This window comes from Schistocerca serialis, chromosome 1, assembly GCF_023864345.2.
Source record: "Schistocerca serialis cubense isolate TAMUIC-IGC-003099 chromosome 1, iqSchSeri2.2, whole genome shotgun sequence".
NCBI lineage: Eukaryota > Metazoa > Arthropoda > Insecta > Orthoptera > Acrididae > Schistocerca > Schistocerca serialis.
In genome coordinates this window covers 578,361,568-578,377,656 of record NC_064638.1, presented here as the reverse complement: position 1 = coordinate 578,377,656, position 16,089 = coordinate 578,361,568, and the positions used below count along the sequence as shown (strand labels likewise).

The 16,089-nt window shown below is 39.9% G+C and overlaps 1 protein-coding gene across 1 annotated transcript in view; it reads right to left on the bottom strand.

Moving 5' to 3' along the window:
- Positions 1-6,955: 6,955 nt before the first annotated feature.
- Positions 6,956-16,089, bottom strand: part of LOC126416613 (uncharacterized) — a 129,588-nt gene continuing 120,454 nt past the window's right edge. Inside the window, exon 8 of the mRNA XM_050084403.1 lies at positions 6,956-7,423. Within this exon, the coding sequence (XP_049940360.1) occupies positions 7,220-7,423 (204 nt within the window). The 3' untranslated portion in view covers positions 6,956-7,219. The remainder of the gene's footprint in view (positions 7,424-16,089) is intronic.

Below are 16,089 nucleotides of genomic sequence, written 5' to 3'. Positions count from 1 at the left end.
AAATTCTTAAAGTAAAGAGAGGCTGTCCAGAGAAATGGAACTCTGTAATTACTATGATAGTGAGACCCTTTTCGTTGTGAGGAACTGTTTAATGACAGCGCCAGATTTCCTAGACGCAGAAGAGTAGAAAATACTAGAAGACAGTGTTTCTTACTGAAGTCATTTAAGTCAGTGACACCGTACACGTCAGGTGAAACTTAGATCACTATGTCATTAATCCCGCCACTGATTCGTGGCTTACAACCTGCAGTGAAAACCCATACAGCCCAGCAGCGAATGCGTTCAGCAACTCCAAACCAAACTTCTAGAAGTTATTGATAGAAGATTGGGAGACCTTGAAATCAACAAAGTTGTAGCGAAAGCAATATTCTTATACCGAATGTTTAAAAAAGTAGGTTTTGGCACCGAAGAAAGTGCTATTATTGCGCGGCGATGGGTCACAGGAAAACGTACAACGATAGTAACCTCGGAGAGAAGCCATCTTGGAAACACTAGGAGGGACTGAAGTTACAAAACCAGCACCAGAAGATGCAGAAAGACCAGCGGCGGATATATCGGCATTTTTTGAAAAAAATGTAGCTCAGATAGTCACATGTTACACATATAGCCGAAGGCCTTGTGTCAGTCAAATAATATTTGGACATACCTTATTTGGGATGAGAGGAAATCCCAAATCATAAACTGTTTTTTTTTTTCAGAACTGTATGCCTTCCAGCAACTACTGTTCCCTCTGACAGTGATTTTTCTAATGCTATTAATGCTCGACAACTCACTAACATGAGACGAAATTGTTTGTCACAAAAAACTTGAACATGATATCAACATTTAATTCGTTGTTAAATCGTTTTTGTGACGTGGTGGAGTACATTACTTACAGCTGGGAGCGTTTTGAGGAAATTATCTGCAGAAAACAGACCCAAAAGACTTGCCATCTGATAGCTGTATTAATATTTACGCATCCAAACAATACTGGGATTACGCAAACTAGTTTCTTATTGTTTTAAGAAGTATTGTCTAGAGAAAGACATGGAGAGGTACTACAGTTTGAAGGTGGATAGTAGCGACTATATCAATGCAGCTAATTTTTTCGTGGTAACTCAGGAAAGGCCATTCCGTGAACCTACAACATGCAGAACGTATACAGGGTGGTCCATTGATCGTGACCGGGCAAAATATCTCACGAATTTTTATTACATATTCGTGTAGTACGTAAAGAAATATTAATGTTTTAGTTGGACCACTTTTTTCGCTTTGTGATAGATGGCGCTGTAATAGTCAAAAACATATGGCTCGCAATTTTAGACGAACAATTGGTAACAGGTAGATTTTTTAAATTAAAATATAGAACGTAGGTACGTTTGAACATTTTATTTCGGTTGTTCCAATGTGATACATGTACCTTTGTGAACTTATCATTTCTGAGAATGCATGCTGTTATAGCGTGATTACCTGTAAACACCACATTAATGCAATAAATGCTCAAAATGATGTCCGTCAACCTCAATGCATTTGGCCAAACGTGTAACGACATTCCTCTCAACAGCGAGTAGTTCGCATTCCGTAATGTTCGCACATGCATTGACAATGTGCTGACGCATGGTTGTCAGGCGTTGTCGGTGGATCACGATAGCAATTATCCTTCAACTTTCCCCACAGAAAGAAATCCGGGGACGTCAGATCCGGTGTATGGTGCTTCGACGACCAATCCACTTGTCATGAAATATTTTATTCAATACCGCTTCAACCTCACGCGAGCTATGTGCCGGACATCCATCATGTTAGAAGTACATAGCTATTCTGTCACGCAGTGATACATCTTGTAGTAACATCGGTAGAACATTAATTAGGAAATCAGTATACACTGCACCATTTAGATTGCCATTGGTAAAATTGGGGCCAATTATCCTTCCTCCCATAATGCCGCACCATACATTAACCCGCCAAGGTCGCTTGTCGCAGACATCGTGGATTTTCCGTTGCCCAATAGTGTCATATTATGCCGGTTTACGTTACCGCTGTCGGTGAATGACGCTTCGTCGCTAAGTAGAACGTGTGCAAAAAATCTGTCAAAGTCCAGTAATTTCTCTTGTGCCCAGTGGCAGAACTGTACATGGCGTTCAAAGTCGTCGCCATGCAATTCCTGGGGCATAGAAATATGGTACGGGTGCAATCGATGTTGATGTAGCGTTCTCAACACCGACGTTTCTGAGATTCCCGATTCTCGCGCAATTTGTCTGCTACTGATGTGCGGATTAGCCGCGACAGCAGCTAAAACACCTACTTGGGCATCATCATTTGTTGCAGGTCGTGGTTGACGTTTCACATGTGGCTGAACACTTCCTGTTTCCTTAAATAACGTAACTATCCGGCGAACGGTCCGGACACTTGGATGATGTCGTCCAGGATACCGAGCAGCACACATAGCACATGCCCGTTGGGCATTTTGATCACAATAACCATACATCAACACGATATCGACCTTTTCTGCAATTGGTAAACGGTCCATTTTAACACGGGTAATGTATCACGAAGCTTATACCGTCCGCACTGGCGGAATGTTTCGTGATACTACGTACTTACACGTTTGTGATTATTACAGCGCCGCCATCTATCACAAAGCCAATAAAGCGGTCCAACTAAAATATTCGTATTTCTTTTGCGTGCTACACGAATATGTAATAAAAATTGGGGTTGCTATTTAAAAAAACGCAGTTGATATCCGTTTGACCTATGGCAGCGCCATCTAGCGGGTCAACCATAGCGCCATCTGGTTTCCCCCTTCAAGCTAGACGAGTTTCGTTCTATATAGTTTTTTCGTTTGATGGTTATTTCGTGAGATATTTGGCCCGGTCACTATCAATGACCACCCTGTATATTGTAATGGTATATGTCATAACAGTACATCATTTAGAAAATTTACAAAGTGTAAAAACTGAAGTATTAGACAAGGTCCCTCAAAAGATGCAAAATAAATTTGAAACCATCCACAAATGAAACCACACTACTTCGAAGAGAGGGATTTTTAAGAGCTCTGTTTGTATTTTTCTTTTTAAATTTGTCCTATCGAGTTCTACCGACCAAACTTTGAGTGAAATACAATATTAGACATGTTATTAATCTGTAAAGTGATCATAAACACTATTTGTTTTCAGTTAATGTAGGTCTCCCACCAGCACCCCTTCTACAGGGTAACCCCGTAATGTTAAAAACTTCCAGGGATGATGGAGAAGGGAAAAATCTATCAATCTACGGTAAGAGACACTGGTTCGGATGCAAATGAATCATAGGATATAAGCGAAATCGTTCTGATACCTCTGTCAGTGGACTACTTTGCTTTCCACATTTAGAGAGGAAGTAGTAGGAACCAAATGAAGAAAAAAAATATGTAGTACACATGGCTGTAAAATGCATACCTTCTGAGCTGGGAGCTTTTGTTCAGTAGAAGAGACAGTTTCACAGTAGTAGAGATGAGCAAGTGCTCATACCTTTTAAGGTATGCACTTTAGAGCACATGTCTACTAGACAAATTTACTGGATACTTTTTTCTTGTTTTGGTCCATATTACATCCTCCCAAAATATGGAAAGCAGAGAGCTTTCAGAAAAGAGGACAAGAGCTCCAGTGTTAGAGGTATTAGAACGATTTTCGCTTATAATTTTCAACTCAGTTGTTTCTGGACCATGGTCCGTTACCTGAATTGATACATTTACCCTTCTCCATCACCCCTGAAATCTTTTAACATCATCAGGAAATCACCCTCTGTAAGTGAGTCAAGACGGTCGCATACACGCACAGTAATTTGTCCACACAGTAAGTACTGGTAACATGTGACTCAAATCGCGTGAAATTACTGCAGCGCTTCAAGAGACACGTCCGAAATATACGTGCATGCTATCGTTCAGATCTCATCATAATTGCTATTATTCCCTACATATTACGTATTACTAACATAAAATTTTGTTTTCACATGTGTAAAAAACAACTAGTCTGATGTAGGTTGACACTATTATTACGAGCCATACCGAGGATGCACTCGGCAATAGCACATATAAATGTCCATGTCCGTCCGTCCCCCCCCCCCCCCCCCACCCAAGACTACAAACGCCTACCTGGCTAACGACTTTCGACTCCTGCAACTCCTGCACAGATGTTTCTTGTGGCTGTTACTCGTGTCTGCGGTGCGCACTTAGAAACTGTTGCCGGTTCCCGTATCGTTAGTTGTTAAACATCTTCATTATTTCATCGCAACTTGTTTGCACAACATTTTCTCCACTTTCATTTTCACAATCATTTTTGAGAGCTAATGAAACACTTCATTAGACAATTCTGTGTATTTGGTGTTGTAAATACAATGTATTTTAATGCATTTTTAATTCGACATTCTAATTTGTTTAAAAAATGAAGATATCAATGACTTTGCCTGAATTCCGGTAAGGCAGCAGCCACAAAATGGAAACAAATACAAATCTGACAACTGGAAACTATCGACTCATTCTGGTCAACAGAAAAGAATATATAACGGAGAACTGAGAAGTGAGAACTATGAAGCGAGAACTTAGAAACGAGAACTGAGAAGTGAGACCAGAAAAGCGGGAACTTAGAAGCGAGAGCTCAGAGACGAGAACCGAAAAGCAGCACCCGAAAACTAAGAAGAATTCAGAAACGAGAACTGAGAGGCGAGACCCGAAAACTGAGAACATAGAAATGAAAACTTAGAAACGGGAACTGAAAATCGACACCCGAAAACGGAGAATTTAGAAATGAGGCCCCAAAACCTGGATCTTTTGCATGGTAACTGTCATAAAAACATTTTAAACACAAATTCTTGTTGCATTATGGACAAAATGACGCAGATGAAAATTTAAACGAAAGGAAAGATTGTAAAACAATATTCGAGTGAAAAGAGAAATGTAAATAATGATTTCAATAATAAATATAAATGACAGAACTGAAGAAATTAAATCAAAGTTAATACATAAAAATTATTTCCAATGGAAAATAAAGTGCTAAGAAAAATAAGGAGGGCAAATCAAGTTAACACGATGATTAACATGATGCAGCAATGGATTAGAAATAAAAAGAAATATTTAAACCAAATAACTGAATAATAATAATTATCGAAGTTATTTCGACAAAGATTTAAAAGTCCTTTCAGTAAATATTTGAAAATATAAATTTTTAAAGAACCAAAAACCAATAACCTTCAGCATGACACAAACATTGATTAATCCCCAAAGCTATGTGGCCTTTACCACATTACTATTAAATTTGATACATCGATCAAAATTCTAGCAAAATGCTACATTACCTGTAATTGTGCCAGCGGTAGTAGTACAAACTTTTGCATCAACAACTGAAGGCTCAAGTGCCAAAATCATAAATTTAAGTATACTAGGTAACAGTTGGCCATAATTGCACTATTAATGAGTTTTACGTGAAAGTTAAGCATAGTATGGATTTAGTTAACAAATTACAAATGTTGTATTGTAATAGTATGGAAAACTTAATGAAAGTGGAAATGCAATGGAAACCTGTAAGTGCCATAGTTCAGTGGTCAGCAAAAATATAGTAAGAGTTAATACTGCTTTTGTAAAACTATGTGTGGCCATCATTTCTCAGATTCTGCGTTATTTCAATCAAATATTTCTTCTCATCTTCACATTCAGGGCAGATAGCTGCATTTTCTTGATGTCCTAAACTTGTACATCTTTTCTCAAAATATGGATACTTTCCCAGGCATCAGTTTCATTTAAGCTTCTTCTGGCCTTAACGACATAAGGCTCACGTTTGTCCAACCATAGCCTCTGTACTTTTGATATATTTACATTCGCTGTATTTATATTACAGTCTGCAGCTTTCTTGAAATCTAAGAAGTTGCTGATGATAAACAACTTTGTCTTAATTGCTATATCAAATCCATTACATCTTCTTGAACAATACATTTTGTAACTCAGAAATAAACATTTTGTCCAGTTATGGTGCATGTTAGCGATCAGTAAGAGACTTGCTTCCTGTGCTGGAGAGCTTTTGCAGGAATACATTTATTACTTTAACTTCCGCATACATTTTTCTCCTGTTTCCTCATTGATGCCACACTACCTTGTCTTTGTCGTTTGCTTACACTCAAAATGCTACAAACATCTGCTGCATCCACCCTTTTATCGAACAATAAGGATTAAGCGAGCGGAAGATAGAGTCTTTCAAACGCTAACAGCAATGGCTGTAAGAACCGCATACTGGTACCATTGCATTTGGTGCTTGCTACATTTTCATTCGTGGCGGTTTGAGCCTTTTATACGTTGTTGAGCTTGACATGTAGATCGCATTTCACACAAAACCTCAGAATTCCTTACTTGGCACTTACAGCCTTTTTTATTTCAACTCTTCAATTTTCTTGCACTACGCAGCGAGAACTGAAAACTGAGAACAGATGTCGGTTCTCGAGAACGACGAAAACTTTTTGAAATCGGGAAGTTTGCAGTTCTCGGTTCTCAGTTTGGTCATCTGTGTCATAGCTCCCACTTGCCTCCGGGTATATGCATTCTTGTTCAGAAACAGTCGTTACACACGAATTACCAAGCGAATGAGGAAAGTTTAGTGCCTTAAGTTCTGTCAATGCGGATATCATTACCGAGGGAGCAGTAGCTCGGATTGAAGAGTATCTGGAAGGAAATACGCCATAGCACTTTCGAGGAAGTCATCCTTTCATTCGAGTGAATCGCTTGGATAAAACGTGGAAAACTTAAATCTGGATGGCCACATGTGGACGTGAAATTATGCTCTTTTACAAGTACCAATATAATTGAAATGCCTTAACCACAGTTTAACTTCAATTAGTGCTAGCTAATTTGTCAGATTGAGATCAAGTGCAGTTAGACATCCTGAAGATAGAGTGAAACACAACGTACATTACAGTTGGTGTCGAAGTGTCTTGTAGGAGAAATAAAAATAATATCTCACTTTTAATTTTTATTAATAAATGGTACACGAATACTGCCAAAATTAAGTACTTATGTAATTGATAAAAGAGCTATTGGTTGTCGCATTTTATGCCAAATATTCAGTTATTCAACAAAGTTAATTTTAGCAAATGGATTTTCTCCTGCGCGCCATCAGATGTGTCTGTAGATGTTGAAGGCACTGTGTTCCAAAGCTCTGAGGCGTGACTGTTCCAAAGAGAGTAACGCCGGGTTGCGCGCAGAAAACTTGATGTCTGCCACCTACGGGTCGTGCACCGTCTTGTAGGTGACCTTTCCGTTGTCGTCCACGCCGACGGTGGCCGTCTTGAAGCTGGTCTTCTTGCCGTTGACGTCGCTGCTGCCGCTGGAGCTGGACGTGAACACGCCGAACGAGTTGCCGGCTGGCGGAGAGATGTCGCCGCCGAACCGGGACGACAGCCCCGTGTCAGGGAACAGGCTCGCCATCTGCAACACGACGCAACGTTGTGTAGATTGTTATTGACTGACGATTTCACAATTAGGATTCACATATACACTGGAAACGTGCGTAGGCCTACTGCCACCATCGCTTTCGGACGCCAGCGAGTGTTTCCACGTCAATGTCGGGATTCTTACAAGCACGGTATCCAACAACTTGTCAACAGAAGTGCTTCGTGCAGGTGTCCAAGCGCTACCGCTGGTTTCAGCTAAGGAGCGAGGCGTCGACAGTGAGGAAGCGGAAATATTTCAGTATGAAAGTGAAACGTTTCATAGTTGCCAATCCAGAGACAGGAACATACGCGTAGGGACTTTTGGCTCGTTTCCCCAAAATGTGGTGGCGGATTTCCATCCCTCCGTAAAACGTAATTAAAAAAGAAAAAGTTGCCAAACTGCATACATTTTAAACATTGAATAGGTCTCTCACCATTGTGTACGGAAAGTTGGCCTATATGGACCTATTTCAGAGGCGAAATGAAGTGCAGCAGGAAAGTATTTTAGTCACTGTCTGGAGAGGGTACGTGACGGGGGAAATACTGACGTGTTTGCTGCTTAGGGCTCCTCGTGCCGACTAGTTCCTTCCTTCTATGGTACAAATTTCGCACGAAAGTAACACAGATTCGGGAATGCGCATTACGAAACAATAATTTTCGATTGCGGTACTTACTCGTAGTAAAGAATGTAAATTAAACTGACGTTATTGCAGTGCAACGCGATGATTAGAACAAAAGTGGCCACTGTTGAGGAGACGCCGAAGCTAGCAATAACCGTAAATAGAAGAAAAGCAACGTAGAGTGCTCCCCATGGGGCTGACATGCGACGACCAAAACCAGAAGCCCTTCACAAGGGCGCCCATACTACAGTTTATAGGGGGGGGACAAGACCTGGGAGTATGGTATATCTTTTGGAAGAGGAAAGGTGACTTATAAGTGTCAATAAAATGTTTTCAGATCTTGTCATGTTAAAAATATTGTGTAATACTAATTTTTCTTGAAAGAAAAAAAACTGAATGTACTATATTTTTTTCTCTCTCCTGGGTGGGGGGGGGGGGGGGGATCGGCTCCCCCTTGCCCAGATAAAAGGTATGGGGGCCCTTGACCTATCAGTCAACTCTTAGCGCTGCTACTGTAATCTTTGCACCATTGTTACTTTCATAGTTACGTTCTTAACTTCCGCGGCGGCAACTGTATTTCTGTCTTTGTTGTGTGTTCATATGTTGAAAATAAAGAATAACAGCTCGCGTGGATCATTAAATGCTTTTAACCTTAACATAAAAGATATTTAAAATTAAAAATAAAAACCAAAAATGAGTCTTTTCTTTTCAGTCACCTCCAATGAAGAAGAACTGGAAATAGTGGGTCATTTCCAGAAGAAAGACTCATTTTCGCTGCGTCTGTTGGCACTTTTAGTAAGAACCACAAAGTGACGTACTGCCTCATATGGCGTAGAGACTAACGGCAGGAAGTTTCCCAAATAACACTGTGAATATTTTGTTTGAAAACAGTGACCGTTCCGTGCACGAAATTGTTAATAAAGGGGAAATGTTACTACTCAATATGTGATTTTTTCCATCAGTCTAGAGATTTTTACGGTTGTAGCGACTTTCAGGACGAACGTAGGACTTTTCACATGTCGTATAGGGACATATTCGAAAGTGAAATGGCAACACTGAAACGTTTACTGACGTCGAATACCCTTATGAACGAATTGTGCACCGACGATTGCCAATCATTTTTAATGTACTAGCTCTTCAGAGCAGGGCATCAACACGTGTAGTAAGTGCAGTCCATTGGCAGGCGTTAATAACTGAAGGGATTATGCGAAAAGAACGTAGCTCCAGTTTTCGGTACACTGAAAGAAATCATTTTAAGAATCATAGTTCTAAGTTACGTGAAAACTTTCTTTCTGAGTACGTTCTGTGGTGGTTATCAGGGCAACACATGACTATGGCAATATTTTCACTCAAAAATACTATATATTTTCCTGATATCTTTCCACATGTTTCATTGCTGGAGCTACCTTTTGTCGCAAGTCCGATTTTATTCCTACTTTTATTAAACAGATGGTATAGGAAAATACTATCTAGAATAATAATAACTGTGCCGTGAAGGGATGGGAACGCCTTTTTAGAATTTTTTTTTTTTTTTTTTTTTCTTTTTGCGAACAGATTACAAACGGTTCAAATGGCTCTAAGCACTATGCGACTTAACTTCTGAGGTCATCAGTCGCCTAGAACTTAGAACTAATTAAACCTAACTAACCTAAGGACATCACACACAGCCATGCCCGAGGCAGGATTCGAACCTGCGACCGTAGCGGTCACGCGGTTCCAGACTGAAGCGCCTTTAACCGCACGGCCACACCGGCCGGCAACAGATTACAGAGTATTGAGAAATCCTTAGACTAACATTCTCTCTTCTCCGGTGATCTCGACTGATACAAATGATGCCTCCTAAAGAAAGGCCTTGTGCTCGCTTTTCACCCCCACCTGATTAAAAGTATCTACTAGACACACTGTTTCATGATCGGTAAGTTTACCGGTACATTTCTACCTACACACAACAATTCGGCGTAATTTATGTATTTACACTTACGGTTTCTTTTTCGTCTTGTCTTCAGTAATTCACCGTCTCCTTAGTTTTGTATCGTTGTACCAAGTTTTAAAACTTATGGATTCTTTCCGAATGGGAATGCGATGGCTGTTTCACCATCTTCAGTAGAAGTGATTTCTTCCCCGTCAGTTAGTTCGAATAAGTCTCTTGATCCAGCGCTAAATCGTCTTTTACCTTCCGAATCAGTCATTCTTTCAACAATACCCTATTATGTTTGTTTGAACCAAAAATACAAGATGCGAGTGAGAAAGATTCCGCTCTTTGTGAGATTGCTGCGTAGCAAGCTTGTAAATAAACCAGTTCAGTGTCCTGATGCGATAAGGAGGTAACTCATGACCCGCCAATTTCTTGAAACGAGCCAACGTTTCGGACAGTTCCCAACTCTTCAGTAAGAAGTGAACCACCGAGTGGAGCAAGACCTTTCTAGGACAGACCGAAAGAGCTTTCGTTCCTTCACAAGACGGGTACTTCAAACACTCTAAGAATAGAGCTACCTCCTTTTTGCAGCAAACCCTTTAATTTCTACCCGCTGAATCACCGTAAGCCGCCTCGGAAAACGTGTATTAATAACTTGGACAGTAGAAAGGAAGCTAGTTTTGCAGCATAACTATCGGAAAATGTAATATGCCTTGGAAGGAAAGTGTCTGTTAGCGATATGAGGTGATATGTTAAATACCAACTCGTGGTATGTACCTCCAAAAGCTAGGTTCGTAGTATTACTGACGCAGGAACTCTGTGGTTTGTTCTTCATACCAGCTGATGTAACAGCAGACGGGAAGTAATTAGTGACATTGATCGCACAATGGTACTCTGACGCATTAGCAGCACAAAAATGATAGAATCGCTTCCTGGGCTCTGTGGTAGGACATCAGGTATGAATAGCATGCGACACGAAAGGGACGCCAGGGATGACCTTAGAATTTTGTACAGCGCTTTATTCAGTCTCTGGCGCTGTTTAAAGCGCAGTATGTAGAAGAAGACACAGTAGTCTCACCGCAAAACTTCCGCGATTCGAATGCTCTATATGTTTACAGACAAAAACTGCAGTTCAGTGCATTAGCCACACGCTGCCTTTCGGTTTTGACGATCTATTTGTAACTATACCTCGGACTTTTTGGGTCGTGTGTATAAAAATGAAATGATCGTATGGCATTCATTGGCTGGGATATCCCCTAATGGGTTCGGCCGCCGTATTGCAAGTCTTTTTAGTTGACGCTCTTTCGGCGACTTGCGTGTCGATGATGATGGATACACAACACCCACTGCCTTCCGGACCCCTTTTCGTGGTAGGCGGTAACATTACCGCTGCGCTACGGAGGTGGACAGATCGACTGTATAAACATCGATGACTGGAAATGAAATATGACAGTAGATCAAAAGTGAACTGTGTTCAGGATTCAGCTCTACTGCACAACACGAAACTTGGATCCTCCGAAGCAAATTCAGATTTGATCTTAGGTAGCACTTGACATGCTTGGCAACACGGCTAAAATCGGCCATTGTCGCAATTATTGTGCCTCGACCGCAGACATTTATCGTACATCATAGATACGCAGTATGTATTATCGAAGGTCTGATGCTGTAACCATGGGAGCAAGTAAACAGAAAAGGGGGCCTTCATCTAACTTTTTTCAATACGAGAAAGATTTGCTGCTGGAAATTGTGTTGGGCCAGTAGGAAGATATAATTTAGTGAAAAAAAACACAGATAAAGTCAGTGTGGCCAACACGGTAAAGGCATGGCGAGACTTTGCTGTTGACTTTTATTCTCTGCTAAGGCTGATACCTTACAGACAGTTCTGCTTTGAACAGATCATAAACCATTATCTGAAAGGTCCCTGTGGCGTAAAATCTTAAGGTTAACAGCAACTTGCACATTGCTGTCAGTGGTTGGTTTTCTTTGATTGGTTTTATCGGATGGTCTCTGAGCCTTAGTCCCAACTGCTCTACAGTACTTTTCTTCAAACGAAATCTCAGTTTAGATGAGGGGTTATTTAACTCCAAGAGTGGGTTCAACTTTTCTCGGAACGTGTGAGGAACTCGTTGGATCTCGTCATAGTTGCCCTCTGTGCACACATCTGAATGCTCAGATGTTCGTAAATTAAACGAGAGGAAACAATGTAATTCACATCGGGTAGGGTTATTGCGCACAGGATGTTGCCCAACAGTGGTTTTTTATTTATTTTATTTATTTATTTATTTATTTATTGTTCCGTGGGACCACATTTAGGAGAAGTCTCCATGGTCATGGAACGAGTCAATACATGAAATTATAACACGATTGTAGAAACAGATAAAATGAAATATAAGAAACATATTCAGGCGACAAGTCGTTAGTTTAAATCAAGAATGTAACACTGGAATTTCCTTAATTTCTTATCTCTTCCAGGAGCTCCTCGACAGAATAGAAGGAGTGAGCCATGAGGAAACTCTTCAGTTTAGACTTAAAAGTGTTTGGGCTACTGCTAAGATTTTTTAGTTCTTGTGGTAGCTTATTGAAAATGGATGCAGCAGAATACTGCACTCCTTTCTGCACAAGAGTCAAGGAAGTGCATTCCACATGCAGATTTGATTTCTGCCTAGTATTAACTGAGTGAAAGCTGCTAACTCTTGGGAATAAGCTAATATTGCTAACAACAAACGACATTAAAGAAAATACATACTGTGAGGGCAATGTCAAAATTCCCAGACTATTGAATAGGGGTCGACAAGAGGTTTTCGAACTTACACCATACATAGCTCGAACAGCCCGTTTTTGAGCCAAAAATACCCTTTTTGAATGAGAAGAATTACCCCAAAAAATAATACCATATGACATAAGCGTATGAAAATATGCGAAGTATGCTACTTTTCGTGTTGAAATGTCACTTATTTCAGATACTGTTCTAATGGTAAATAAAGCGGCATTTAGTTTCTGAACACGATCCTGAACATGGGCTTTCCACAACAGCTTACTATCTATCCGTACGCCTAGGAACTTGAACTGTTCCGTTTCGCTTATAACATGCCCATTCTGTCTGATTAAAATGTCAGTTCTTGTTGAATTGTGGGTTAGAAACTGTAAAAACTGAGTCTTACTGTGATTTAGCATCAAATTATTTCCCACAAGCCACGAACTTATATCATGAACTACATTATTTGATAATGTTTCAATATTACACACAAGATCCTTCACTACCAAGGTGGTGTCATCAGCAAACAGAAATATTTTTGAATCACCTGTAATACTAGAAGGCATATCATTTACATAAATAAGGAACAGCAGTGGCCCCAGCACCGACCCTTGGGGAACGCCCCATTTAACAGTGCCCCATTGGGACTGAACATCATTACCACTCTCAATATTGCGGAGGATTACCTTCTGCTTTCTGTTCTTAAAGTAGGATGCGAACCAATTGTAAGCTACTCCCCTTACTCCATAATGTTCCAACTTCTGCAGTAATATTTTGTGGTCAACACAGTCAAAAGCCTTCGTTAAATCAAAGAAAACACCTAACGTTCGCAACCTTTTATTTAATCCGTCCAAAACCTCACAGAGAAAAGAGACTATAGCATTTTCAGTTGTTAAGCCATTTCTAAAACCAAACTGTACATTTGACAGCAAATTATGTGAATTTAAATGCTGCAGTAACCTTGTATATACAACCCTCTCGATAACTTTAGCAAACACCGATGGCATAGAAATAGGTCTATAATTGTCAACATTATCCCTGTCTCCCTTTTTATAAATTGGCTTCACTAACGAGTACTTTAATCGGTCAGGAAACCGACCACTCCTAAAGGAAAAGTTACAGATATGGCTAAGTACTGAGCTAACATACGTGGAACAATACTTCAGTATTCTGCTAGATACCCCGTCATATCCATGAGAGTTCTTGGTCTTTAGTGATTTAATTATTAACTCAATCTCCCTCTTGTCAGTATCATGGAGGAGCATTTCAGGTAACAGTCTCGGAACACTTTTTTCTAAGAGCGCTATATGATTCCCTGTTGGGACTAGGTTTCTATTTAGTTCACCTGCTATATTCAGAAAGTGATTATTAAGTACTGTACATATATGCGACTTATCAGTAACACGGACATCCCCACTACGCACTGATTCTATATTCTCGACCTGTCTCTGCAGACCAGCCACTTCCTTTACGACTGACCATATGGTTTTAATTTTATCCTGAGACTTAGCTATTCTATCTGCATACCACATACTTTTTGCCTTCCTAATAACTTTTTTAAGCACCTTACAATACTGTTTGTAATGGGCTGCTGCATTTAGATTTTGACTGTTTCTAACGTTTTGATATAATTGCCACTTTGTTCTACAAGATATTCTTATCCCTTTAGTCAGCCACCCAGGCTGCCTGTTTGTGCTAGTACCCTGTTTTGAACGTTCTAACGGAAAGCAACTTTCAAAGAGCACGAGAAAAGTCTTGAGGAAAGCATTATATTTATCGTCTACTGTATCAGCACTATAAACATCTTGCCACTCTTGTTCCTTGATAAGGTTTACAAAAGCCTGTACAGCAACTGGATCAGCTTTCCTAAAAAGTTGGTAACTATATTTAACATGTGTTGCAGCACAAAAATCTTTTAGACTTAAAATTTGTGCATCATGATCTGAAAGGCCATTCACCTTTTTGCTAACAGAATGCCCTTCTAATAATGACGAATGAACAAAAATATTGTCTATGGTTGTTCTACTGTTCCCTTGCACTCTCGTTGGAAAGAATACGGTTTGCATAAGATTATATGAATTAAGGAGGTCTACCAGCATCCTTTTCCTTGCACAATCACTTATACAATTAATATTGAAGTCACCACATATAACTAACTTTTTGTATTTCCTATAAAGTGAACCAAGAACCTCCTCTAGCTTTAGCAAAAAAGTTGTGAAATCGGAGTCTGGGGATCTATAAATAACAACAGTAAGAAGTTTAGCTCCACAAAATTTAACCACACCTGCACAACATTCAAACACCTTTTCAGTGCAGTACTTTGAAACATCAATTGACTCAAATGGGATACCGTTTTTCACATACATGGCTACTCCCCCACACCGCAAAGAGCTCCTAGAAAAGCTGCCAGCCAACCTGTATCCTGGTAAAGGAAGCCTCTGAATTATCTCCTTATTTAAGAAGTGTTCAGATATACCAATAATTTCAGAGTCAACATCTATAAGCAGTTCACTAACTTTATCTCTAATACCTTGTATATTTTGATGAAATATACTAATTCCCTCATTAATCGGATACCCAAGCTTTGTAGAAAGTAGTTTCTTTGTTAGAGAGACTTCCCTTAAGCAGGAATACTTATCAGCTGACTTCAATCTAAAAAAGGTACAGCTCTAACACCCACAACTACCGGAATTTTCCCATGAGTGATCCCACCACCCCCACCTATGCTGTCACCTATAAGTTTTGCCAACCTCCCCTTCCCATACAGGACCCCTCAGAAAAGGAAGAGTATCGTATGATTTCAGTGGTACAAATGACATGGTAACGTTATTATAATTATTTTTACGATCAATAATGCAGTGCTAAGAAGCGGAAAAAATTTCTAGAACTGACATGGGTTCGAACATGCGATCGTTTGCGTTGTAGTGCACAACACAACCTACGAGCCAGAGAAACGAATGAAACAGATCAACATACTTGCTTATGTTCTCTTTATCGACGCACGTAAATTCTCATAGCAGTTCAAGGATGTGTTCGGTGGTTAACACTTTAATACGAATTACATAGTTACTGCTACTCGAACCGAAAGGGAACATACATAAGTGATGTTGAATTGTTACTGGCTGCCTTCAGAATTACCACACTTAACTATTCACTGCAAATAATTCGAATTTTCCTTCCTCACTCAGCTGCTGAGTGTCTATAAAATGTCTTTGAACTAATCACATGAATTACGATTCGTCTCCCGAGAGCGATTATGAAATTGATCATTAAGTACACTCGGTAGCCGGTAATTTCCTTAACCTAATCTTCCAGATAGAAAAAAAGTACGTTGAACATCAGCGGCGTGGAAATGCCGTGTAGTCACATAT